The sequence below is a fragment of the Rhizopus delemar genome, genomic scaffold (assembly GCF_000149305.1).
Source record: "Rhizopus delemar RA 99-880 supercont3.3 genomic scaffold, whole genome shotgun sequence".
Lineage (NCBI taxonomy): Eukaryota > Fungi > Mucoromycota > Mucoromycetes > Mucorales > Rhizopodaceae > Rhizopus > Rhizopus delemar.
The window spans coordinates 1,833,798-1,860,123 of NW_027137829.1; the positions used below are offsets into that span (position 1 = coordinate 1,833,798).

At 35.1% G+C, this 26,326-nt stretch overlaps 11 protein-coding genes across 11 annotated transcripts; 5 read left to right on the plus strand and 6 right to left on the minus strand.

The window, feature by feature from the left end:
* Positions 1–16: 16 nt before the first annotated feature.
* RO3G_04897 (40S ribosomal protein S27-like) lies at positions 17–238 on the minus strand (the record flags this gene model as incomplete). The annotated part of the gene is made up of 2 exons (XM_067659487.1): positions 17–156; positions 220–238. 2 exons carry the CDS (start codon positions 236–238, stop codon positions 17–19), a joined length of 159 nt encoding a protein of 52 aa, XP_067515588.1.
* A 427-nt stretch (positions 239–665) lies between these two features.
* Positions 666–2,177, minus strand: RO3G_04898 (uncharacterized protein; the record flags this gene model as incomplete). The annotated part of the gene is made up of 4 exons (XM_067659488.1): positions 666–1,398; positions 1,448–1,666; positions 1,732–1,850; positions 1,905–2,177. The coding sequence occupies 4 exons, from the start codon at positions 2,175–2,177 to the stop codon at positions 666–668; spliced, it is 1,344 nt and encodes a 447-aa protein (XP_067515589.1).
* Positions 2,178–4,794: 2,617 nt separating this feature from the next.
* Positions 4,795–7,090, plus strand: RO3G_04899 (uncharacterized protein; the record flags this gene model as incomplete). The annotated part of the gene is made up of 6 exons (XM_067659489.1): positions 4,795–4,825; positions 4,887–5,056; positions 5,122–6,386; positions 6,433–6,670; positions 6,720–6,786; positions 6,840–7,090. The coding sequence occupies 6 exons, from the start codon at positions 4,795–4,797 to the stop codon at positions 7,088–7,090; spliced, it is 2,022 nt and encodes a 673-aa protein (XP_067515590.1).
* Positions 7,091–7,646: 556 nt separating this feature from the next.
* On the minus strand, positions 7,647–8,727 carry RO3G_04900 (uncharacterized protein; the record flags this gene model as incomplete). Its single annotated transcript, XM_067659490.1, has 6 exons — positions 7,647–7,655; positions 7,700–7,764; positions 7,895–8,300; positions 8,397–8,438; positions 8,491–8,600; positions 8,718–8,727. The coding sequence occupies 6 exons, from the start codon at positions 8,725–8,727 to the stop codon at positions 7,647–7,649; spliced, it is 642 nt and encodes a 213-aa protein (XP_067515591.1).
* A 486-nt stretch (positions 8,728–9,213) lies between these two features.
* RO3G_04901 (uncharacterized protein) lies at positions 9,214–9,915 on the minus strand (the record flags this gene model as incomplete). The annotated part of the gene is made up of 1 exon (XM_067659491.1): positions 9,214–9,915. The coding sequence occupies one exon, from the start codon at positions 9,913–9,915 to the stop codon at positions 9,214–9,216; it is 702 nt and encodes a 233-aa protein (XP_067515592.1).
* Positions 9,916–10,547: 632 nt separating this feature from the next.
* On the plus strand, positions 10,548–11,799 carry RO3G_04902 (uncharacterized protein; the record flags this gene model as incomplete). The annotated part of the gene is made up of 6 exons (XM_067659492.1): positions 10,548–10,690; position 10,747; positions 10,806–10,862; positions 10,920–11,344; positions 11,393–11,674; positions 11,727–11,799. 6 exons carry the CDS (start codon positions 10,548–10,550, stop codon positions 11,797–11,799), a joined length of 981 nt encoding a protein of 326 aa, XP_067515593.1.
* Positions 11,800–12,613: 814 nt separating this feature from the next.
* RO3G_04903 (uncharacterized protein) lies at positions 12,614–14,420 on the minus strand (the record flags this gene model as incomplete). Its single annotated transcript, XM_067659493.1, has 5 exons — positions 12,614–13,299; positions 13,381–13,516; positions 13,587–13,751; positions 13,823–14,302; positions 14,409–14,420. The coding sequence occupies 5 exons, from the start codon at positions 14,418–14,420 to the stop codon at positions 12,614–12,616; spliced, it is 1,479 nt and encodes a 492-aa protein (XP_067515594.1).
* A 2,618-nt stretch (positions 14,421–17,038) lies between these two features.
* Positions 17,039–17,827, minus strand: RO3G_04904 (uncharacterized protein; the record flags this gene model as incomplete). Its single annotated transcript, XM_067659494.1, has 5 exons — positions 17,039–17,085; positions 17,157–17,317; positions 17,374–17,506; positions 17,557–17,652; positions 17,776–17,827. 5 exons carry the CDS (start codon positions 17,825–17,827, stop codon positions 17,039–17,041), a joined length of 489 nt encoding a protein of 162 aa, XP_067515595.1.
* An 890-nt stretch (positions 17,828–18,717) lies between these two features.
* Positions 18,718–19,650, plus strand: RO3G_04905 (uncharacterized protein; the record flags this gene model as incomplete). The annotated part of the gene is made up of 2 exons (XM_067659495.1): positions 18,718–18,954; positions 19,012–19,650. 2 exons carry the CDS (start codon positions 18,718–18,720, stop codon positions 19,648–19,650), a joined length of 876 nt encoding a protein of 291 aa, XP_067515596.1.
* Positions 19,651–20,961: 1,311 nt separating this feature from the next.
* RO3G_04906 (uncharacterized protein) lies at positions 20,962–21,477 on the plus strand (the record flags this gene model as incomplete). Its single annotated transcript, XM_067659496.1, has 2 exons — positions 20,962–21,036; positions 21,145–21,477. The coding sequence occupies 2 exons, from the start codon at positions 20,962–20,964 to the stop codon at positions 21,475–21,477; spliced, it is 408 nt and encodes a 135-aa protein (XP_067515597.1).
* Positions 21,478–23,183: 1,706 nt separating this feature from the next.
* Positions 23,184–26,136, plus strand: RO3G_04907 (uncharacterized protein; the record flags this gene model as incomplete). Its single annotated transcript, XM_067659497.1, has 5 exons — positions 23,184–23,192; positions 23,245–23,469; positions 23,526–24,346; positions 24,398–26,054; positions 26,131–26,136. 5 exons carry the CDS (start codon positions 23,184–23,186, stop codon positions 26,134–26,136), a joined length of 2,718 nt encoding a protein of 905 aa, XP_067515598.1.
* Positions 26,137–26,326: the final 190 nt, after the last annotated feature.

Consider the following 26,326-nt stretch of genomic DNA (forward strand, 5'->3'; position numbering starts at 1 on the left):
AAACATTCCAGAAGACTTAGTTGGCCTTCTTACGGAAAGAGCAACCTTCGGTCAAACGAGCGCGACCACCAGTAGGTTGACACAAAACGGTACCACAAGAGGAGCACAAGACAACAGTTTGGGCATGGCTAAAGACAGTGCTGATGTTCAAACAACCTAATTAAAGAGACAGGCGCAGTTAGTTTACAATAATTGCAGACAATTTCTTCATAAACTTACCAGGGCACTTGACATCCATGAAGTAGGAGTTGGGAGATTGCACAAGTCTCTTGAGCTTGTGAGAACGCTTCTCGTGTTCAACAGAAGGGTTAAGAAGATCAACAGCCAACTAAAAAGCAAGTTAGTAGTCAAGTCTTTAGTTTCTTTTTTAAAGAGAGATTAAAGAGAATGTGTAAAATGGACTTAATTGAGTTATTTTTCTGGAGTGTAATTAATACTCATTTGTTGATATATTCATCCATCTTCATCCTTAATCCATCCATCCATCCTACACAACTCTTTTTCTTCTTCTCTCTTTATATTGACTGACTCCATACTTACGGTCATAATGTATCTCGAATGCTCGGTGAAAAGGGAAGGAGTTTCTGTATCGCGTGTTGAGGAGGTTTTTTTTTTTTGATTCGGCAAAACAAAATTCATTTTAAAGACCGCACTTTTCATTTATTTTATTTAGTCCATTCATATTGTTTTAAAAGTTCTTTCTTTTTGGTTTGATGTTTAAAGATATCGCTCCTTTTTTGACAAATGGATAACCATATATTATGAATATTTTCGTTTTTTGACTTATATGTCATGATCATCTTGCGTACTTCTGCCAAACATTCTGTACGGAGTCTTTTCAAGTTCAATATGCGTTCTTTTCTTCTCCACATGCCTCTACCAAGCACAACTGCATCAAACAGACGCCAACGACCTTGCAAATCTTTAAAATCTTCATAACGCTCGTCAATAGACACAATGTGGTACCACATGAATATCCCCAAAGTTGCTAAAGCACAAAAGAAGCCAAAAAAGGTGCCTGAAAACAAGGAAAACCAACCCCAAATGAAAGCTGACAAATAAATCATGGAAATCAAAATCATACCATAGAGGATCTTATTCTGTGCTCGCACTTCTTCATAAATCTCACACTGACCAGCGTAGTAACCTGCTACATAGAGTGGCAAATGGACAACAAGCCCTGGAAAAAATAAGGGAAGATCGATCAAACAAGCTGCTGCACGATGCAAAAGTTCAATGGTGGTCGAAATAGGTGTAATTTCCTTTTCATTGTACTTTGCAATATGATTGTCTTTGAGTAGTAAGGATTCAAGCTCTAATTTATATACAACAAGACTCTTTTGAAGTTTGGCAACTTCGACATCTTCTATAGCAAGTGCATTCATACCATTGATTAAACTGTTAATGATTAATTAAACATTGTTGATATGTTGTAAGCCTAAAGTACCTCTGAGTGATTAATATATAGTCTTTCATTAAACCGTCTTCTCCAGGAAATAGTAGCCATCTCGCCATATCTGCTGCATATTTGCTATTCCAATCTGGTGCATTCACAGTGATTCTCTCTATAGCATTCTCAATTGCTTTTGTCAACTGTTTAGCTGCTTTTTTCGGGTCTTCCAAATAAAGTGGTAAATAAGGTTCAACAGAAATAGGTTTGCCATATCTATGAATACACACAAATATATATTTTTAAATTGAATGAACGAGCATTGCTTTATTTTTACTTACTTTACAATTACTGTACTTCTATATTTTGATTTTTCTGGATAAACTATACCAACAGGCAACACAGGGGCAAATTGACCTTGTTTTTCTTGCTCTACTATTTTAGCATATTCCAAAGCAGCCTATCAAAGTTGCTTAAGTTTGATTGATTTTAAAATATGTTAATTTTTGCTTACAAAACTTGTGCCATCCTTAAAAGCACCTAGTCTCGGTAAAGTATGGCTTGTACCTTCAGGAAACACGGCCACTGCTTCGTCTAATTTCAGAACTTCAAAAGTAGCAGCATAAAGCTGTGCATTATTTTTTGTCTTTCTATCCACAGGCACAACACCGCAGTCATGTAAAAATGCAGCTACATAAGGCAACTTGAACATTGAATCCTTGGCCCAGTAGTGAAGACGACGTTGTTTGGGGAATGATACAGAGAGAACAGCAGGATCGACGATCATGTTATGGTGAGTAGCTGCCCTGTATTAGAGAAGATGAGTATATTAGATAAGCATGCTTTTCTTTCCTTTTTTACACAATAAGGGGTTGAGACTCTGAAGGCACGTTAAATACATCTTGAAGCTCGATATTAGAGAAGAAAGACCAAAGAGCACTTCTAGATATTAAACAAACTAGTTCGTGATTAAAACCAAATGGCATCTCCCTTTGAAGAAGTAAGAAAAGTTTAAATTAAAGAGTAATTTAAAAAAGAAGAAAAATCGAATGAGTTTCAAAATTTAAGGTATTCTAAATCTTTATTGCATCGACTCTCTTTAAGAAGTTTCTTTTTCATTCAACTTATGGTTATGTTTAATTATGATTGCAATGATAAGACAATCTGTAATTACTTCAGGATTTATCAAATCTACCTTCAAAGGACCATTATCCTTCTAGCTTTCCATGGTGATTACCAATATTTCAAGAGTAAATCGAGAGTGTTTCGAAAGTAAAGCTAATGTCTTTAGCTTGCACTGCAACTTATCATGAATAAGTATTTAACAATCTCAACATTGTGCTCAAATTCGATACTGAATTATTAGAAAACGTCAAAAAGACCCTTTATCATCCGTTATTTTAGTTTCACTTTATGGCCAATGCCTTTTGACATAATTATTGAACTAAAACCGAAGTTTTTATCAATTCCATTATCAACACAATGATCATTTAACAGACACTGTTAATATTAATTGAGTCTCAGTATAATGTACTGTAAAATATAGCTATGAGTTTGTTTTTGAAGTAAAATGTACAAGATGCTAAAGAATACAGTAAACAAAAAAGGTGCGTAAAACATCAAAGTTTATAAACTTTCAGTATACACACCAAATTACTATAAGAAATATTGCAAAAGCAAAGCATAAAAGACTTGTCATAAAATTACAAAACCATCACACAACTTAATATTATTACAAGGTATTTTATAAAACACCTAACAACTTAACAAATCGGTATGATCTACAAACTATCAAGAAATAGGAATGAAATGTAATATTCAAGTACCTTTACTCTTAAGCAATAAAGTTTAAAAGAGATTGCATAAAACCACTGTGCTTCATTATGCCCAATTATGCTGTTATCGTCAATATTGGGTTTCTGTCTATTTGCTACTACCTCAGAACTTTACATGTTGACATGATTATTTCCTATTTTTTTTTAAAGTTCTTTTGCAAAATCAATGAAAACTTCATTTATAGTCTCAACGAATTATTTCCCCAAGCAATTATATTTCATGTGCATTAATAATTCCATGGAAATTTTAAATGTTCTTCAATGGTGCCTGAAAAATACAACTAAGAAGAGTCATATTGCTTGTTATGGTTTTATACTTTAATATTAACTTGGACCCTTTGTTCATACTTTTTATGAGACAGCTCTAGCCGTCATGAATTTTTATCTTGCAGCTAATAATGACTTTCATTATCTGTAACAGTTTTTCAATGTTTTTATAGAGTGTCTACTAAAATTATATATTGTGAAAAGAAATCATATCATTTTCTCTTAATGGAACTTATTTTTCAGATAGCAGATAAGTGATGAAAGCATTAAAAAAAGGAATTAAAGAATTTATGAGCTTAATAAAAGAAGAGTTTAACTTTACTTAAAAGCAACTTGACAGCACTTGTAAAGGAAAATAAACATATAGGCTTATTGCTACCTGATTAGCAACATATAAGGTCTATATGATTTAATGAGATCTGGGAGTTATATAAATTCAACTGTGAGCCTTAGAAAAAGTATAAAAATATTTTGATTATTGTAAGTATTACTACACCATGATTAAGCACATGCAATACTACTTGTTTTGAAAGGAAACAGAAAACTAATATTTAAAATCCGCACCAATGATATTATAGTTATTGCATCAAAAATCATGTAATCATTTTGTTACAACTGGAAAGCAGTAAAGAAAACTTTAAAAAGACAAATATTGCAAGTTCCGTTTGGCTTACCAGTTTCAGTTCTTCATTTATCCTAACTACTAGTGTATAAAAATGGAAAATTCACAACAAGAAATGCCCAAGATATCAGCATGAGCTGCTTAATCACAGTCATCAACTTTGATGGCTGCAGTTCAAGAGGTGGCTATCATACTGAATTTAGTATAAATAAGTAATATAGATATATATGCAGGAGCAGGATATAAGAATCACTGTTCTATTTGCTTTGCGAGAATGTATCTATTCATCACACTATCAAACATGTCAGTACCAATTTTATGCAAACAAAAGTAGTAGTTATGACAAATTCGCTAAAAACCTACCTTCTTAACGATGGATGATGGTGATAAAAGCGTATACAGACAATGATAGTGATCATGTTATTATCCGCAGTAACATGTATACAAACGAATAAATGTTATAAGTGAAATTAGAGTTGCTTCTCTTGTTGTGATACAAGGTATATGAATAATAGCTTTAGGTCATCATGGGCTCGTTGCTATAGTTTCATGAAGGGGTATGCTGCCTTTAATAAAAATAGAAAATTATCTGAAAGAGAAAAATTCAAATTCCCTGTTTCGTCACTTCAGTTACACTGTTTTTTTCTTTTCTTTTCTTTATACCTTATAATTTACAAAAGATGAGTATGGATTCACAGTTAATTAAAACAGGTAAAGGCCGTCTTCTTTAGTTATTTTTTCCACTTTTATGATACTAATGTATTTTTTATAGTCAATAAACTGCAAGATGCTTTCACAACAGTAGGTGTTCATAATCCAGTTGATTTACCTCAAATTGCTGTCATTGGTTCTCAATCTAGTGGCAAAAGTTCAGTTTTAGAAAATATTGTCGGGCGTGATTTCCTTCCTCGTGGCACGGGCATTGTTACTCGTCGACCTTTGGTATATAAACTATACACACCTTATCGTTTTTTGAAAGTCAACTGACGCATACATAACGTACGCAGGTACTGCAACTAATTCACAGACCAGCAAAAGACAATGACAACCCTGACCAACAAGAATGGGGGGAGTTTCTTCACTTGCCAGGCCAAAAGTTTTACGACTTTGATAAAATACGCCAAGAGATCGTAAAGGATACAGAACTCAAAACAGGCAAAAATCTGGGCATTTCACCTCAACCGATCAATCTGCGCATCTTTTCACCTAATGTGCTCACTTTGACATTGATCGATTTGCCTGGCCTTACCAAGGTTCCTGTAGGAGATCAACCAAAGGATATCGAGAAGCAGATTCGTGAAATGTTGACTAAATTTATCACTAAACCCAATGCTATCATCTTGGCTGTCACAGCAGCCAATACCGACTTGGCTAACTCAGACGGACTTAAACTAGCACGTGAAGTGGATCCTGAGGGACTTCGAACAATTGGTGTCTTGACCAAGGTGGATTTGATGGATCAAGGAACAGATGTGATTGATATCTTGGCTGGCCGTGTAATCCCACTTCGTTTGGGATATGTGCCAGTGGTGAACCGTGGTCAGAGGGACATTGATAACAAGAAATCGATCAAGCGTGCTTTGGATGCCGAACGTGAATTCTTTGAGAATCACCCTGCTTACAAATCTAAGGCTCAATACTGTGGTACACCCTTTTTAGCAAGAAAATTGAATACAATCTTAATGCATCATATCCGTAACACCCTTCCTGAAATCAAAGGCAAGATTCAATCGGCCCTCGTCAAGTATCAACAAGAGCTCTGGACTTTGGGTGACCCTATGGATGATCAACCGGCGAACAGAGCTAATATGGTGTTAAACATTATCACAGAATTTTGTACAGAGTTTAGAACCATCATCGACGGTACTTCGGGTGATCTCTCAAGTTTTGAGCTTTCGGGTGGTGCTCGTATCAGCTTTGTTTTCCATGAATTGTACGCCTCTGGTGTGAAGAGTATAGATCCTCTGGATCAAATTAAAGATGTTGATATACGTACTATTCTATACAATTCTTCTGGTCCATCTCCTGCTCTTTTTGTGGCTACAACTGCCTTTGAGTTGATCATCAAGCAACAAATAACGCGATTGGAAGAGCCCAGCGTAAAATGCATCAACATGGTCTATGATGAACTTGTACGAATTCTTGGCCAGTTGTTAACTAAGCAATTCTTCAAACGATTTCCTGCACTTAAAGACAAGTTTTATCAAGTAGTACTCGTCTTTTTCAAAAAGGCACTTCAGCCAACTTCTAAATTAGTAACCGATCTTGTAGCGTAAGTAGTATACATGTTTTCTATTTACAAGCTAAATATTCTATAGAATGGAGGCATGCTATATCAACACAGCTCATCCTCACTTTTTAAATGGACATCAAGCTATTGCTATGGTAAACGAGCGTATGAATAAAGAGACAAAGCCCAAGACACCATCCAATGGTGTTTTAGCTGCTTCATCCACACCAGAAACTGATAGCAACGGATCACTCTTTGGAAGTTTCTTTTCGAATAATAAAAAAGCCAGCACCACCAAAAAATCAGCTTCACCTTTATTAGAAGCAGTAGGTTCTTTTTCTCTGTTTTAATGTAAAATACTAACATTATATATAGCCCCCTACAACATTGAAAGCAACCGGTGCTTTATCAGATAGAGAGCACATGGAAACAGAAGTGATTAGTAAAATGAAAAAAAAGGTTAATGGAAACAAAAGAATTTATATTTTTTAATAGAGTTGTTGATTCAATCTTACTATGATATCGTAAAACGTACAATGATTGACATGGTTCCTAAAGCGATTATGTTAAACCTTGTTAATCATGCTAAAGAAGAACTCCAAAGGGAATTATTAACTGAGCTTTACAAGGTGGAAGTATTAGATGAGTTGTTGCAAGAATCAGACTTTACAAAACAAAGAAGAAAAGAATGCAAAAAGATGATTGAGGCATTACAAAAGGCAGATGAAATTGTTGGGTCTGTTTAAATATATAAAATCCAGTCTTTTAATAATAAAGCAAAAATGCTTTATGCTTATTGCAATTTGTTTCTTCTGTGGCATATTAATGTTAAAGACCAGTCTATTCATTTATCAAGTGACGTTTTGGTCATTGATTCATTTAATCAATATATTACAATGTTTACGACACCAAATGGCGGTTTTCTAAATCTCTTCACACTACAAATAGGAACAAACAAATATGAACACCCCCTCTTATCAGGAAACCAACTGTATACTATAGTCATTCAATTAACTGAACTTAAAACTTGCTTTTACATTAATATATCAAAAATAGTGTCAACAGGTTACCAAGAAAAGATAATTTATTGTTACAAGATAAAACGAATGGAGAGTTCATCTTCATCTTTTTCTTCTGGAAGTAAGATTCCATATCCTGCACTTTTTGTGGGTTTCTTTATCTCTGTATTCACCATTTCAGAAAGGTTTGACTGAACATCTTCACCCATTAATTTTCTGACGACAGAATTGTCGTACTCTTCTTTCATTTTTTTACCACATCATGGCTTTTCTCCAAGCATTCCTAAGAATCCTGTTAAGATACATAATTGTAGAATAACTACATGCCCATCTTACCTTCAAGCACCAGGCAGAGTTACTCAAAGCAAGGATATTCTTGGTACCTTGTTGGTACTTTGACTCTGTAAATCTTTTTTAGTGCATATACTTTTTTAGAGCAAAGCTTCAGACTCCACAAGTGCAATGAATCATCTAAATAAAAACACTAGTAAATATATTTTGTAACTACATATGTCAAAATAGATTGCATACCTCTTGCATGAATAAATGCGACTGTTGGATTTAGCGCATTTTCTAAAGTTGCGTTGTTGTATTTCTTAAAGATTGCATTGAACAAAGTCAAAGCACCAAATGTACCCTTAACATGGTCGTAACCAAGTTTACCGCTCTCCTTAAAAAGAAAAGTGCTCGATGTCCCCAACAGACAAACTTCGTTTCCAAACTGATCAAGTATACACTCATCAGCCTTATACTCATCAACAAAAGCCTTCAAAATATACTCTGCAAGCATAAGTTTCATTTTCGGCTTGATAGCATTGATGGAAACATCCATGAGTGGCCAGCCAACGTGATGGTTAAACGTATTTTCATTGCCAGAAGAAAGAAAATCATAGAGTGCTGCTTCCTTAAATAAGTTATGGCTAAAATCGAACAAAGGCTATTAGCTATGTGTACATTGAAAAAATAAGGCTTTTAACAAGTACCAATTGAAAAACCAATCCTCGGTAAACGTTGATTCGGAGGTCATGCTTACTTCAATATTACCCAAGTGCTTCTTCGTTTCTCTCCAGTTAGACTACAACAAAAAACTATGATAAATATTTAACCCAATTGCTACTGATGCATACCTCTGTCATATTCTTCAGGATGTTACATGCAGTGAAAGTAAATTGTGGACATGATTGGAAAGGTGATTTGATTTCATGAACACTAGTTCCAAGATGATCATGCAATGCCTCTGTTGTTTGTGAGTTGCATTTGATTGAGTAGCCACATTCGATTACAGGGTACTTCTCTGGGATACAGATTTTATGTTAGTTGCAATTGTCAATGATACAGTTATCAAGAAACTTACCAGAATTCATGACAACTACAACTCTCCATGTACTGACGCCAAGCGTCCCATAAATCTTCCTCGTTGTTTATCACCCAAGTAGTTGTATTGTCAGTATGATTTGTCTACCCAGATAAGCCTTTATTAATGGTTGATTTATTACGCTCATGATTTTTTACCTTAATCCTTTTGTTGCCATTTGCTACTACTGTATATATTTTTTAATTAATACGGAAGTTTCCCCCATTTTCCCCTTCATCTTCTTGCACCACTACGGAACCGTAGTTGATCCCAACAGCTCTTTCTTCTGTTAATAATGAAACCTAGTGATTCTAAATGTGTGATTACCCTTTGAGCCTTTCGTTGTGGGTCTTGAGGGTCTTGTGACAAAATGCAAATATCGTCTAAATAATAGACCATTCTTATGCCTTGTCTTCTTAAAGGCTCGATTGCATATCAAAGTATTTTTGAAAAAAATTCTTGGAGCGACATTTAGTCCAAAGTTCAATGCTTTGTACTAGTAGACTATGCCAAGGTTTTCGAATACTAAAAATGGTCTTGAATTTGGATGGATTGGTACTACGGTATATGCATCTTGTAAATCGAATTTCAGCATGTAATCGTTTGGCTCGATTAGGTCTCTCAAGGCTGGTACTCCTTCCATCTTGAAGTGCTCGACCTGGATAGATTGGTTTTTTGTGGCATAGTCTCTAGCATCATTGTCTTGGAACTTAGCCTGTCCAAACCCGAACGTTGCAAACTTTGCAGCTTGATCAATGGTTCCATCAAAGATCTCTTTATCTTTGGGATTCTCGAATTGAATTTTTCCTTGTAAATAACGGAGTTGTTCGTAGATTTCTGTCGTTGCTCTTGCTTGTATTCTAGTGTTCTCTGAGTATTTATAGATGGAGGTGATAACTTGGTGGGTGTCTGTCTTCCGCTTCTTAAGTTCAGGAATGATTTCCTTGTTGATTTGATGTTGCTTGTTCCAGTTGTCGTTTCTGTACCTGGCGACCTGTTTCTTAAATCTTGTAAACCCTTCTTTGAGTTCATATGTTGGCGTGCTATCCAGATATTCTGATATTTCCAGTGGTAATTCTGAACCATGTCTTTCTTCGTCTTTCCTGATTCGTTCTTTTATTTGTAGTCTTTTGAAAAATGCAAGCGCGTCTGCTGCAGTGAGAAATCTTTCTGGTTCATTGTTATTGATATCACCCATAATTTATTCCATGATGCGCGGCTTTGAAAGATATATGGAAGAAAGAGGTTTGAAAGTTTATTAATATTATATATATGAAAATAAAGCGCGGCTCTGAGAACATTTACCACATTTTCAGCCTTCGCTTTGGCAACATTTTGATTTTTGAAAAGCGCTTCTAGCTTCAACAGTGCTACTAAAATTTGTACTTTCTGCTACTCGAATTTTTAAAATGCGCTATTTGAATCCATAAGCACTCTGCACAAGAAAGGAGAATCCATTTTACAAGACTTCCAAATAAAGAACTTTACTTTGAATCTTTATTTGTCGGTTAAATGCGGAAGAGACTCCGGCATATCTTCATGCTAATGACGTCGACCTTATCTCTGAAAAAATAAAACCGACGCCTAAAATTAAACTATTCACTCATTTGTTAAAACATAAACCAAACTAAACCAATACATTTTACCGTTTTTATCCAAAAAAAAAAGAATAAATAAAGGATTCGTTCATAGGTTTACTTTTAAAATGAATTTCATTGTGACTGTTATCCGGAAAGCGTAATTCAGGGCGGGGGACCTTGAGATATAAAAAATTTTAGCGTAGTTTCGCTAATTCCCCTTCTTTTTCTTACAAACTTCCTCCCAATAGCAATGTTCCCTTCTCAACAAGCTTTAAAGAAGAACTTTATCGTTCCTTCTCCCGCCAACGACTCTGCTGCCCCCACCGGTGCTAACCTCTATGCTCGTTTTGCTATTGCTGGTGCCCTCTGTTGTGGTATCACTCACGGTGCTATGTAAGTAGATCTTTTTTATATCGCTTTTTCAGTAAGCTAACATTCAATTAAAATAGGGTAAATACGGATGCACAGAATTAAAAAGGACTTATTTGTTTATTAATATTTTGCATAGACTCCTGTTGATGTTGTTAAGACCAGAATCCAATTATCTCCTGAAGTTTACAACAAGGTAAAAAAAAGAAAAAAGAAGGAGAGGACCGGACCAAAGCAAACGATATGTATATAGGGTATGATTGCCGGTTTCCGTCAAGTTGTTCAATCCGAAGGTGCCGGTGCTTTGTTGACCGGTTTCGGTCCTACTGCTGCTGGTTACTTCTTGCAAGGTGCCTTCAAGTTTGGTGGTTACGAATTCTGGAAGAAGACCTTCATTGATATGGTCGGTGTCGAAAAGGCCTCTGAACACCGTACTGCCATTTACCTTGGTTCTTCTGCTATTGCCGAATTCTTTGCTGACGTTGCTCTCTGTCCTTTGGAAGCCACTCGTATTCGTCTCGTCTCTCAACCTACCTTTGCCTCTGGTCTTCTTTCTGGTTTCAGCAAGATCTTGAAGGAAGAAGGTGCCATCAAGGGTTTCTACTCTGGTTTTGGTCCCATCTTGTTGAAGCAAGTTCCTTATACCATGGCCAAATTTGTTGTTTATGAACGTGCCACGTAAGTTATTTTATTGTCATTTGGGAACAAGATACTAATTATAAATAGTGAAACAATCTTGAAGTCCATCGGTACTCCCAAGGATCAACTCGCTCCTTCTACCATGACCACCGTTAACCTTGGTGCTGGTATCATTGCTGGTACTGTTGCTGCCATTGTTTCTCAACCTGCTGATACCTTGTTGTCCAAGATCAACAAGCAAAAGGGTGCTGAAGGTGAATCTCTCACTTCTCGTCTTATTGGTATGGCTAAGCAACTCGGACCTAAGGGTCTCTTCTTGGGTCTTGGTCCCCGTATTGTCATGGTTGCCACCCTTACTGCTGGTCAATTGTAAGTGATTTTTTATAGTTTTTATGAGACAGTGCTCTAATTCCTTTTATAGTGCCATCTACGGTGACATCAAGCGTGTCTTGGGTGCTACTGGCGGTGTTGAAATTGCCAAGGTTAACAACTAAGCTACTTATTTATATACAACACATACAAAAAAACCCTTTAGTTGATGTGTTTTTGTTTTTAAAGAGAGGAATACAAATAAATAGATTCCATTTTAGACGATGATTATGAATGAAACAAAATACTGGTATTTATGTAAGGATTGTGCTTTTTTATGTGAAAGATTATATCTGGAAAGCGTGCAACTACTTTAAAACAATTCAGCTCTTCCCACTTTTATGATACTTTGCCTTATTTGAGAACCGCTTTATCTATCCTTGTCGCTCTATTTGAGAATTGCTCATTTGCAGGCTAGTGATCCTTTCCTTTTAGTTTACAAGAAAACTATATATATTTTTTCTTAGGAATTGCAATTTGAGGTTACTGATCCTGAACCCGTTAATAAGTCGTGATACTTTTTTTTCGTCTCTTTGTTCCATGATCTTTATCCAATAATCTTTATGCTTATTGTTAAAGATGATTTTTTTAATGATTTTATTTTCTTTTTCCTTTTTGACAGCTATTCTAATCACTGCTTGTTATACTGTTTCGCCCATATTCATTGGGTAATTTGCTTTCGTTTTTTATCTCAATCTTCACTCGACTTTAATAACACATTTGCAAATCTCTTTCTTAGATCAGTTTTTAATACTTATTAGACTGTGGGCCTGCTTGTAAAGAAATTTTTTTAAATGTAGTATCATGCTTTATTGTTTTACAAAGATTAAAAAATCAAAAGCACAACCTCTTGGTACTTTATTTCTATTTATGAAGTTTTTTTATATATGCATTCAATATATTCATTGTGATCTTGTATTTATGAAAATAATAGAGGCATTACTGAGGCTTGAACCCAAGTACAGTCAACGTATTACCCACCATAATTAAACTACCTGTTGTCAGTACTTGAACGCGTTTTGTCACCTGCTTTGATCGAGCTACAGCAAATTCAACTGCTTCTTCAATTGAATCCACCACATGAACGTGATCTTTAGGGAATGCAGGGTTTTGAGTGACCCAACTTGTAGCTAATATTTTCTGTACAGAAGTGACTTCCTCTGCTGAGACATTATTGTTGGTATTATCTGTGGTATATCCTTCCTTAAAAGTGACATTGGTTGTAAAGACCACATCATCAAAGTGAACTGTCGGTTGTATATTGGACATCACTTGAAGTAATCGGTCACTATCACGACCATGAGTGCAGTTAAAGACCAAGATACGATGACCCTCTTCCTTTCTTTGTTTCAGTGCTTGCTCAAACCATGCAGCACATACCTCAAGGCTTTCAATGGTATGAGCGCCGTCCAAAAACCAGGTTGCATTTGTACCTTCTGATGCATATTTGGTATGGCTGATATCAAGTAGCTGTCCACGGCCAGGCCATGTTACATTTTTTAATCCCTTTTTGAACCCCTCGGGAATAACCTCTTTGAATTCGATGCCTCTCATAGACTTTAGCCAAATTTTACATAATTCAATTGCAGTTAATGCGTTATATTTTTGGTGTTCACCTGCCAAGCCTATTTTTTTTTTTTTTTTTTTTTTTTTTTTTGTTAACAAGGGTTTTTTTTTTTCACTCGCTTCACACAAAAAATACTTACCAATTTCAATACCGTTTAGATTTGAAACTTGGTTTTTATATAAAATTGTTAATGGTGCATTTTTTTCTTGAGCTCTTTGTTGAACCACTTGTATAGCTTCAGGTAATTGCTCAAAACAAACAACTGGCACATTAGGCTTTTATAATCATCAGTTATTATCTCTCTAATTTTTTTCTTTTTTTTTTTTTTTTTTTTTTTTTTTTTACCTTAATGATGCCAGATTTGTGCCATGCAATTTGATCGATCGTGTTTCCAAGAATAGAAACATGATCTAATCCTAAGGCAGTAATACCACAGACAACAGGTTTTTCGATAATATTAGTTGAATCATATTCGCCACCTACACCCACTTCCAAAATAGCGCAATCAACCTATACAAAAAAGATTGAGATTTCACCCTCTTCATCACTCTTAAACCCTTTTTATATTCTTTTTCTTTTACCTTTTCTTGTATAAATGCATGTAAGGCTACCAAAGTCAGGTATCTAAAATAAATAGGCTTATCTGGATGTTTCCTTGAATTTTTAATCAATTCATTTTTGTCGCTGTCTGATAAATCCATAGCGCGAATAGCCTCTTCCTTTGTAGCCTCTAATCTCTCCCAGACATCTTGAGAATACCTTGCAAACAATTCCTCGCTGATCGGTTCGCCATTGATACGTATCCGTTCGCGCACAGCAACCAAGTGGGGGGAAGTAAACAGACCGGTCTTGATGGTAGGATCATAGTTGTGCAAGATCGATTGAGTGAGGGCTGAGGTAGACCCCTTACCTTTAGTTCCCGCCACATGGATTAGGTTGAGCTTATCAAAGTCCTTGGGTTCATAACCAATACGTCTAAAGTGCTCCCTCATCTCGGGTAAACTACGTTCGCTCATACGAGGACCAGCCTTACGAAGTTGTTCTAAAAGCGCAGCGTTGGACTGTAAAGAATTTAATTTTTCTACCGCTTCTTTGTATGTAAAATTCATATTTTTAAAAACTGAAGAAGAAAAACGTCGAAACATGTAAAAAAAAAAGATTTTTTACCAAAAGCTGCATTGTATTACATTAGATTCTCTGGCTTTTCAATAGCCAATGAAAATGCAGCATCTCTCTTATTTGCAAAATAAGTTTTTTGCATATAACCTCAGATTGATTTTAGATAAACAAAAAGAGTAACTTCAGACAAAAAGAAGAATTGTAAGAAGAATACTGAGTATCAGCTGCAAGACATACCAGAATTTAATATTGGATATCTTTCCTTGTTAATATCCAAATCATCTGTGAAGATGAAACCGTATTTACTACGGTGATTTCTCGTTGAAAAATGGTCGATCTCCTTTTACCTTCCCAAACAGAAAGTGATATGTCAAGGATGTCTTTACTTGAATTTAGAACTCTATTCCAAAGTATACAGCGGGATCTACAAGCTAATATACGATTGGTATGCTTTTTGTCTGAGAAATTGTTGGACGTAAGTTTTTTGCTCTTGCAAGGATTGCAGACTTATACATGTCAATAAAATAAAAAGCGTGTAATAATAGAAGTTTGTTCTATTGCTTACTATGAATAATTTTTCAATGTCTTAAACTCGTTAATGCCTGCTACAGCTAACTTAAAAAAGCTTTAAATACCAGTTTTAATTCCTTTTGTTATGTCGTGGTTGATCCAGAGACAAAACCTTTTATACCACTGTTATCTTTATTCTTCATACCACCATCAAAAGCAACTAGGAGAATCGTCCTGAGAAGGCTTGAATCCTCACTTGCTTCATCTCATCTTGTTCATTTGTTTTGTAAAGTATTATTTATTTTGTTATTTTTAATATTGTATTCTGAATGTTAAACGGGTTAATCCAATGCGCCCTTTTTCTTTACTGTTCCTCTCTATTATTTTTTCTTCTGTGCTTTCTATTTTTTTTTTTTTTTTTTTTTTTTTAGTTTTTTGTTTCTCTTTTTCTTGTGAAATTTTTACTATCATTCAATAAAATATTAGTAACTTCTGCATTTGCTCTCGGTCTTCTTTGATATAGAAAATAATTTAATTGGCAGATTTTTAAGCTTAATGTAGAAATAATGCTGGCTCTTCTTTTAAATTTTCTACATGATTCAAATAAGTTGGTGTAGGCCTATCTTGGGGTAAACCTTGAAGTAATATAAGCTGCAGATAATGAATCGTTACATTCTTTGATGGGATAGTCTTTCAAAGAATAAGCAATTGACGGATATTGTGGATTCATTTCATCGAAAATAAAAACTATTCCGTTTCAAACAAAAGCCCTGTTTATTACAGTTTGACCCATTATCAATTGACAGATTGAGTATCAAAGATCCTGTTGTGTTATAGCAGCCAAAGCACTAGAGACTTGATTTTGAACAGCACAGTTATTTACAAATATCTGAGCACAAAAGATAATGTTTCAAGTAAATTCACTAAGTTTTATGACTTTATAATAGACTTTATATTTTTCGAGTAAAGCGCTCAAATTGACCGCCAAACTGATTGTTTAAAATTCATAAGCACTGGTTTGTAGTTCTGACTCTCCTTTGACTTTACGTTAACATGTCTTGGTTGACCGTAAGACGTACAAAAAGCTGATGAGATATCACCCAAGATTTTTAATTGTCCCAATGCTGGCGCTTTAAGTTTTTTAGCTTTGGCTCCATATTTATTTTTAGTCACTATTATTACGATCTATCATGTAATATACATCATAATAAAGTATATTATTCTGTAGATTCACTACCTTCAATCTGGATACGCTTCTTTCTATACTTCTCTTTTACATAATCGATTACTTTATTAGATGGCATAGTTTGATCCAGCAAATTTTTTTAAAGAAAAACAATGTAAAAAATTGAGTATATCAATGAAATCATTGAAATCATGTTTGAAAACTTGAATGATTACCTTGCTCTATTTCAAACTACGTATTACTGTCGATTTATCGAATCTAAGAAGGAACAGGGTCCTTGTGATCCTACAAATTTCTATATTCATATCGATAGTTTGAAATATGGATAAAAAGGGTAAGCATTCATATTTCTCTGCCTGGTGCACGAAATTTTTATTTGTACTTGTGGAAGACGTATGGCTTGAGAAATACTACCATGTTCAATGTTTTTGACTACGTTGTTCTATTATTTTTTTAGGTTTGTTGACCTTGCATTAGGCTCATCATGTCAATTTTTTTTTTTTTTTTTTTTTTTTTTTTTTTTTTTTTTTTTTTTTTTTTTTTTTTTTTTGCGAGAATAATTGGGGTATCCACTAATTCAGCTTTATTACTGACGTAAGGCAACTACTTTGCTTGCTCTCTCATAAAATGGCATGTTATTGGCCAATTGGCTCTCAACAGTTGATGAAGATGGATTTTCTTCAGAGATTTGATTTTATTGGTAGAGATATCAACATTAAATTATGATTTGCTTCATAACTGACACATTCCAATGTTCGATATGCCTGAAATAACTTTCCTAGTCGTCTAAAATGAACTTTTTATTTGTCTGAAATTACTTTTACTTTGCCTGAATTTAAAGTGAAAACATTGCAGCTGGCTAAACTATAAAAATAGTTTATTATAGGTTCAAAAAAATATGACGTCATAAAATTCTTACAAAATAAAAAGATGGCATATAATGAGGCATAAATAACATAGTCATAAAAAGTCAATCATAAAATCAAAAGAGACCAGTGTACGATTGTTGAATAGAAAATGAAGGATCAACTAAATTATTAAATATCAAAAACATACACATAAGCACATCCAACAATTTAATTTTTAAAACCGCAACGTACCTTCTGTGAAACTTTCAGTTCTGTATGCAATCGGGACATCTTGTAATTGGCGGCACTGCGATGGGCAAAGGAAAGAGGAAGGGTTATCCTCAAAAATGGGATAGAGCGCATCTGAAATATTAAATTGGTTCGCCAAGGTCTTGGCTCGAGCCAAAGGAATCCTAAAAAAGAAACAAAAATTTAATTAAACATTGTAAATCATTTTTATGTTAATTACCAGACGCCTTTCAAATGCATTGCGCCTACTTTTGCAACAACACGGTCCTTTTCATTCTTTAAAATGCCATCTCGTTTACCGCGAGAAAGGCCAGCGACATTGAGTAATTTCGTACCATTAATCATATTGTTGTCTATTCATGTATCTTAGTTATCAAGGCTGAGAATTAATATGCGTAGTTACCCTGACGACGAGCCACACAGACACCTTGCGTATCAACCTGGTAGCATAATGTACTCTCATCTTCCCAAAAAGTGGTCGTTAAACGAGGCCTCTGAACTAAAGATGAGTAAGAAGTGTATTGTAAGGGTAATAGGGTGAGTTGGTTTGGCCAGCCTCCTTGCCAATGATCTTTATCTAACACAACAATAAGAAAAAGTCATTAAATCAAAATAAGCTTACTTTCAGGTGCTGATGCATGCATAAAGTGAAACACGTCTTGATTATTTTGCATATCAAAGAAAGAGAAATAAGGAGAAAAAAAAAAGAAAGAAAAAGAAAGAAAAAAAAAAGAAAAAAAAAAAAAAAAAAGAAAGGAATGAAGAAGAAAATGGTGAAAAAGCAATGAAAAAGGGAGCTTTTTATACTCGCTTTTCTCATGTGCGACTGATATATTGAGCAGCAATCAAAAATTCGTAGCCCATGTTTATGCGGCATTGATAGAAATGTAGAACCGAAGAACCGAGAATTAGTTGATCTGTGATGATAAAACTGACATCCCGTGTAACACATTAAAAGGGGAAATTTGGGAGAGCTTATTGTTAATTTTTTGCGTGGATTCAATTTCTTTATTTATGTAAAGATTCACATAGTAATTCTGTTTTATTAGCGTAATATTTTAACAATAAAGTATGTCAGTAGCCTATAAGATAATCGCATCAAAAACTATGAAAACACTGTAGAATAAAAGAGAGAATAGCTTAGGTCTCTATAAGAACAATATAATAAGATCAATTTCTTACTTGGATATAAAAAGCAAACGCAGAAAATCAAAGCTTAGAAAACTTGCTCTGAGTAGCTGTCATCTCTCAACCATTAAAAAAATAGGAAAGGTAAATTGTTGACTTTTGAGTCTTTAATTTGTAATATTAAGTAAAATAATATAATAGCAACTAATAATTGGCAAAAATTAATAAAAAGTACAAATGCACAGTTATAATTGTCCAGTAAACTTTCACGTTCCACATACATAAGATCATGCCAAAAAAGGAAAACTCCAATTTTTGTCTTCTAACCATTTTTGATGTTCAGTCAAAGAGGAGGTTGAAAAAGCAATTTTAGTTGTAAATAAACTTTTGTGCGTTTTTTTTTTTTTTTTTTTTTTTTTTGATATTTTAAACAGAAATGAGTGTAGATTCCAGTATTTTACCAATTACGCATTCTTTTTGTCAGCAAGAAACAAAACAAGCTTCTAAAATTATTCTTAGATCTGCTTTACAAAAAGCCAATGCTGCAGTTCAATGTGATTCGACCAACGACGTTCCAGGCGCTATTCATGCTTACAAAGAGGCTATTGAATTGTTAGACAGAGCTTTGAATCTAGTAGAAAAAGAGAATGACAAACGACGTTTACAAGAGATTGTAAGTTGTTCTCTTTAATATAATTCTGTGCTTTTCTTTTTCTTATTTCTTGTATAGCACAACTCTTATTCTGAACGCATTCGACTTTTAACCTTAGCCAATGAAGAAGAGGAGGATGAAGAGGATTGGCTACTGAGGCCTGATTTTCAAAAAGCTTCACTACGCAAAATAACTTCTACCGAATTTAGAAATGGTGAAATGATAACACCTTTTATACTTCAACCATCCAAAAGCACACCCTCTGCCCTTCAACTGCAAACGAACTTGGACGGACAAGAATTTGATTTGGACCGACAGGTGGAAACCAAACATGTGCCCTCACTCACACTCCCTTCTTTGAAAAAGGAGGAGGTTATTCAAACGTATCGTGCACGAACCAGTAGTCTACCTAGAATCCCAAGGTCTTCTTCGATGTCTACAGTTGAGACTTTGGACGAAGAACAGGAAATTCGCCATCCGATACGCAAAAAGACCGTCGATCGATTGTCCATGGAAGACATCGTTGAGCGTAAAATATCAGCTTATGAGCAGAGCAACACAAGCCCCTCTTTTGGTTATTTTTTAAAAGACCAAACAAAAGATAAAGATGATCTGAGAGAACATCAAAATCTGACGCTGATTTTGGCATTAGAAAAGAGTATGCGACAAGGTGCTTATATAACAAAAAGACTGTATATACCCAAGAGCTTATGGTAATTACCCATTCTTGTGATTAAATATAATAAATGATTATATGTAGGCAGCAGACAAATGTAAAAATACCTCACGCGGATACCAAAGTATCAGTATGTGACACACTCAGGAGTGATATTACTCGACTTGAAAGTTGGACTTATTTAGATGACCTGAGGAGTTCACTAAAGTTACTAGAGCATGTAGAAACCTCCGTTGAGACATTAAAAAATAGTTTGTCAAAGAAATTAAGAAAAGAAGGCCCAGATAGAAGTTTGGATAACTCAAGTCAGACAAATAACAATAGCAATTCATCTTTTCAATCAAATAATAACACAATAACGGAAACTGGAAGAAAGGCAAGTCAATCGTTTATGTCTTGGGGGACAAGGCTATCAAAATCTGTAGAACGTATGAATGCTTTTGGTTTATCAAAAGGGTAACATAGTACAATAAGTCTCATGTATCGTCCTTTTTAACAGTCTATCAGAGAAGACAGCTATAAACAATATGTTGAGGCTTTAGAGAAACTATTTTATCAAGTCCATATATTAGGTGAGAAAAAGAACATACATACTAAACAAACGTAGTGTAACGTTTCTCTATTGTAGAGAATTGGTCAAGTTATTATCGTGAAGGTAAAAGGAAATCAAGTAGTCCACAATACGATACGATTATTACAAAACTTGACAATATTTGTGATATAATTAACACAGTTGTGGGTGGATTTGTTATAAGAGACATTACCATTTTACTTGCTAAATGGCTAAAACGAGGTAGCTCGTGGGTCAATGAATAGACTGCCTCTCTTATTTATTATTATAACTATTTATAAACTTAACAGCATCTCTTTACATTTTGATTGAAAGAATATATAAAGGAGACTTGTATAATAAATAATAAATATATTTTAGTATTATTTGTAAAAACTGAAACATAAAAGTCTACATTACCTTATTTCTGAACTGAGTGACACCTTTTTTTTTGGTAGCGAATCCTATTTTCAGTGTGCAAGCATGTGCTTTTCTGTACCTGTGTTTTAAATAGAAGCTTATGTCTTCAGTTGCCTTTTATAAACTCAAAGTCCGACCGAAAAATATTTTTGGTTTTGATTTACACATGAAAATGCTTTATTTTTGATCCCTCCCAGGTTCTGCAAACTTTTCAGGATGAATTTTTCTAAATAAAGTCACAAAAAAAGAAAAAGAAAAAAAGTCTATACTAACAGAAGTACAAAGCTATTTATTAAAGTCATATATAAAATATTAATAAAACGATTTTCACTTCACATCTGGTTTGTCTTTTGACTTCACTTTTATTTCTTGGTAATAAATTATGGAGCAAACACAAGGAAGAACGTGGCTTTTTTTAGATGAGCTGATAAGAACAGGAAATGTACCTGAAACTAGAGTAAGGACCACAACGATTTTGGGTGTAATTTTATCGTTTGGGATTGTAAATATTCAACTGTGTCGACCCATGATACTATCTAAGAGAAGACTAGGCACTAATGACTAGATTGTTAACGATGTCAGGGGTATAGTAACCGGTCATCATATTAACTTTGTCAAAAGCACCTTGGATGTCTTAAATAACGATGAAAAGTTTCAAGGACATTGCATTGTTACAGATAATGTTCCAATCCATAATTCAAAGGATATCGAATGTTATATCACTAGCCATAGCTATGGTTGTATATATCTTCCTCCATACTCTCCTGAACTCAACCCCATCGAGCAATTTTGGTCTGTTGTTAAAAGTAAACTCAAGAGAGAAAAACTTTTGGAAAAAGAGACGATTTCCAGTAGAATCAAAGAAGCTTGCAACAGCGTCCTCTTGAGCGACCTTTGAGATTTTGGCATTAGTCCATCACAAAATTTAATGATTGCTTAGAGAAGACGCAATTATAACTGGCTTATAGTATGAATTTTTCTCATAAAATGTGCCATCTAGCTTTCACTTGTGTGAATAATAAAAAACTAGAATTGTGAAATCTAAAAATGACTATATTCATTTGCTAAATAACTATTATCTTTCACACTTTTTCTTCTTTCTTTGTATTATTGAAATCAAAATAACAACCAAAGCGATTAGAAAAAGTAAGTTATTTTTTTAAATATCAATATTCAAATCGTTAATCATATACAACTATACCAAATAAATTCTCGGAAACAAAATTTTTAAAAAATATGGCATGCAAGTTCAAGACCAATAAACACGTGTATACTTAAGCTTGGATTTTCAATTTTCTGAGAAAAGAAAGGTTCAAATGTTTATTTTAAAATTATACTCATAAAATAATTTTCAGTATTCTGCTGCACCGCTTTTAGCTTTAATAGCTGCTTCACATCGCTTCTTCATGCTTCGAACTAATCGGTTGATAAACTCATCATCCAGTCTTGCCCACTCTTCTCGTAGAGCCCACCTTCAATTGCTGCAAGTTTTTGATGGACGATCTTTTTCTCCCAATTTGCCTTTCAAGAACATTCCAAACATGTTTTATGGGATTCAAATCAGGGCTTTGAGCAGGCTTGTACTCAAAAACCCTAATTTGGTGGACCTCCTTCCGCCATTGAGCATAACCACTTGTATGACAGGAAGTGTCATCTTCTTGGAAGATAAAATCTCTTTCCTGGTGCAATGTGACATTTGTAAACCAAGGATGAAATCTGTTGGCCAAAATATTGATGTATGTTTCTTAGTCTACAAAGCTTTATTTTGTTATGAGGTTAAAATTATCTTCAATAAATTTCTTTGTCCGAAAATTAATTTGGTATCTTTGCAGTTGTAATAATAATAATAAAATTGAGGCTGGTGTTAATGATCCTTTTTTTGGTGTCTGTTGTTGTTGAATACTTGATAAAGGGTACTTTGGTTAATACAATAACATCATAAGGGAGAAGAAGCGAGGAATGAATCCATGGCGAGGTGACGTAAATTAAATGAGGAGAGGAGGAGCAAACCTTCGTTCAGGAGAAACATGAATAAAAGTAAGAAAATAGATCATGAATGGATGGATAATCGCAAATAGTTTAGAATCATCAACATTGAATACAATTGAGAAGCAAGTCGCCAACTCACTTGTTTTGATTATTCAAATAAAAATCCGTTGAAGTGAGCATATGGTCTATTCTTCCTTTTATTGAATTTTGTGTAAGGATTTGAATTTATTTTCCTTCTTTGGTTGTTCACTAAATGGTTTGTTTATTTACTTACTGTATTCTTATTGCTTGTGTTAATAGATATTGCATTTAATTAATAAAAGCGATTTGTTTGTTACCTTCATAAAATTATTAAGCTTTCATTGGTAAATGGGATTATTGATTTTTGATCTGCAAAAAAAGGAATGGAAGAGTAGATTTTAAAAAGCGATAGGCAAGTTTTAAAAAGCGACAAAAAAGATCTTCAAAAAGCGACTTGAGATGGAGATACTTTAATTTCGACAGGACGCACAAAATCCTTTTCTTTTTTTCCAGCCTACAACTAAAATTGGATAAAGAAAGTCGCTTTTTTCTTGCTTTGTTCAATCAATAAGAATCTGAATAAAGAAGCTTTCAATGCCCCAAGTAAATCATCTTTTATTCTTCAATCAAGTTAAACTCATCTTTTTTAATGTAGCAAACAACTTTGCCCTTTTTTAGGCAAAAGCGCATCATCTCAAGTTTCAACGTACCTCGACGATACCAACTACCGGTGGCCATTTTGAGAGCTTTATGCTTTCTTCCAGTTCTTCTTTATACATACTATTATTGGAAAGCAGCTAGTCTGGTTCCTTTAAGAGATGCAGGTGGACCACGTCTGATACAAACAACTCAAGCCGAATATTATGTAGCCATACTTGGGGTAATAAAATAAAAAGCTAAAGGGTATAAATATAACTTATCTTTTCTTTTCAATAGTCTATGTTATCAGGTTATTGGAGCTGGATATTGGCAACAAGCATGATGAGTCGGTGGCTGTATCATTACGAAATGAAGCATGCCATCATTCGTCTACTGGCACTCAATCTCAGTGTTTGCTGTCTATCAGGCATTATTAGCTCTTGTTTATCAGATCCTGTTCAGACTCAACTCACCTTCTGTATCATTCTCTTTGTCTGTAACGTCTTGAAGCTCACTTTGGCTTCCAGTCTTAAATACAGCCAAAAGTTAGAAGATGCCTTACCAACCCAATCTCACTTCAAAAGCACAACGGCACTCAACATCTTGGTACTGCCGTTTATAGCTGTCTTGGCCTATTCTTCATTTGTGCTTGTCAGTCAGATTCATCAATATCAATACACGTCTGATCTGTTGATAAGAGAAACGTTTGGTTTAGATAGCACCCTTGTTACCACTACTCAAACTATCTTGATACTCATTCTGTCATCTTGGGATGGGGCAGAAAAGAGACGTGCTTTGAGAGAGACAAGCTTGCATTGGGTAAAGCATTCACAAAAGCGTGTCGCTTATCGATTTGTCATTGGACAACCACCTTCACCTGCATACGACTGGAATACAGTAGTGGAAGAATCAGAAAAGTATCATGATTTACTAGTTGTCCCAACCTCTGACTTGAAGCAAGACAAAAGTCATAAACTATATGAGGCCCTAAGGTGGTCTTCAAATGTGCAGTATGATTATTTGATCAAGACAGATGATGATGTATTTGTTAGATGGGAAGTTGTGTGTAATGAATTGGATGAACCCAGAGAAAACTATTGGAAGGGATTTGTTTATAGGTAAGCTATTATCTGATATATAAGAAGAGATGGTAAACTTGTTTATATTAGAAATATGCCTGTTGAGTATTATAAAAGCAACCTGAAATTGGATTACGCCATGCCTATTTTACCTCCCTTTACTTCAGGCGCACTTTATACCCTTTCACGTAACCTTGTTGATATCATTGCAAACATTAACTATCCACAACGATTCATAAAGGAAGCAGATGACATCAACCTACCTCTTTGGTTATTCGGCTTTGATATCCAACCAATCCATGATAAGCGCATTCAGGGTGCAGAAGAAGACGTATGTGAAGAGACAATGATTGCAAAACGGTTCACAAAGGACTTTGAAAAAAATGCCAAGACAATGTACAGTAATTTACTCCACGAAGAACCTCTGTGTACAGGAATGAACTCGCAGCGTCTGTGTGCGTTGTGCTACCCTTGTCATGCAAAAAAGAACGACTGGCGATCGAACAATTGGGTATGCGATCCAGACCGTGGCGTTTCTCTTGCTCAATTGCCAAGCTACAAAAAGATCCCGGGACCCAAGGTCAAGGACGATTTGGAGCCTGCTGTTATTGGACAAAATGATCAATGGATCATCAAAGATATCCTGTCTGCTCGTACATCCATTTATACAGACACTGACAAATGGCACTTACTTTATTGGGTTTGTTGGACAAGTGATCCTGCCACATTTACTGATCGACACTGGCGTGCCCTGGAGATGGTGTGGATTCATGAACCCGGAGCAGCAATCATTATGATGTCCAACTCACTTCCAGAAAACTTTTTTGATGCCTATACACGACGTGGATATAATATACAAGTTGTCAATTTTAACAAGGAGAATTTATTGAAATGGCATTGGTACTTTGGACCTGGTACACAAGATTGGCTTCAAGAATGGGATCGCTGGGAACAAGGCAAATTTTTTTACTGGCATTTGACTGACTATATCCGCTGTCTCTTACTTTACAATTATGGTGGCACTTATATGGACATGGACGCCCTTTGGATCCGTGTGCCTCCCAACTCAAGTCAAGAATTTATTGGATCCGATTATTCAAGTGTACATTCTGACCGTGAATGGACTTTAGATGACCGTGGTCTTTATTTACCTCAAGGTTTAATGCGCTTCAAACGAGGTTGGAAATTATTCCGTGAGATGGCCGAAGGTGCATTCTCAGTCTACAACTATGATCCTGAATGTTTTAATTGCGGAGGCCCCAAGGCCATCACCTCTTATGTTCGTGAGCGTCGTAGTGTCTTGGAAGCTGGTGGTTTGTCCATCCTGCCGCGTGAAGTCTTGTATCCTTTCAGCTATCTTGAAATTCACAAATTACTTCAACCCAATCCTTTAGCTGAACAAGACATGAAGACAAAAATCGAACCCCTTAGCTGGAACATTCATCTCTTTGGTAAAATGACCAACAAACTCCCTGTGCAATCCGGCAGTGTGATTGATTATGTCTTTAAACGATTTGACCTTGATTTACCGCACCGCGATACCAAAAAACACAATATAATCTCTTCCACAGGAACTTGGAAGGTGCCAATGCATCTTGTGGCACCTGCAGATTATGTCTATCAAGCCATCTCGCAACGAATGCTAGAGGCTGACAAGGATGGCCGCCTAGCGCTTCAACCTATACCGGGTAAATTCCAAGGTTTGAATGTTATTTATATTCGCGGCGGTCCTGATAGGATACCAAAGGTAACAATTGAAGTATCAGCAACCATTGGACGAGTACGATTGAGCAATCTGATGTGGGGTAAATCAGCTAAAATAGAATTGAATGATACAACAATGCAGCAAGTAAACAATGCACTGAATACAATTGAATACAACCCTACTAAATTGATGTTGGCTAATGGTGGAAGGGACCGCATGACAGTAGACGTAACATTCGAAGAAGAAAATGAAAAGATAGAAAAGGAGCAAAGACAGATCACTGTCGTTGTAGTTGAACCAGAAGAAGATGATGA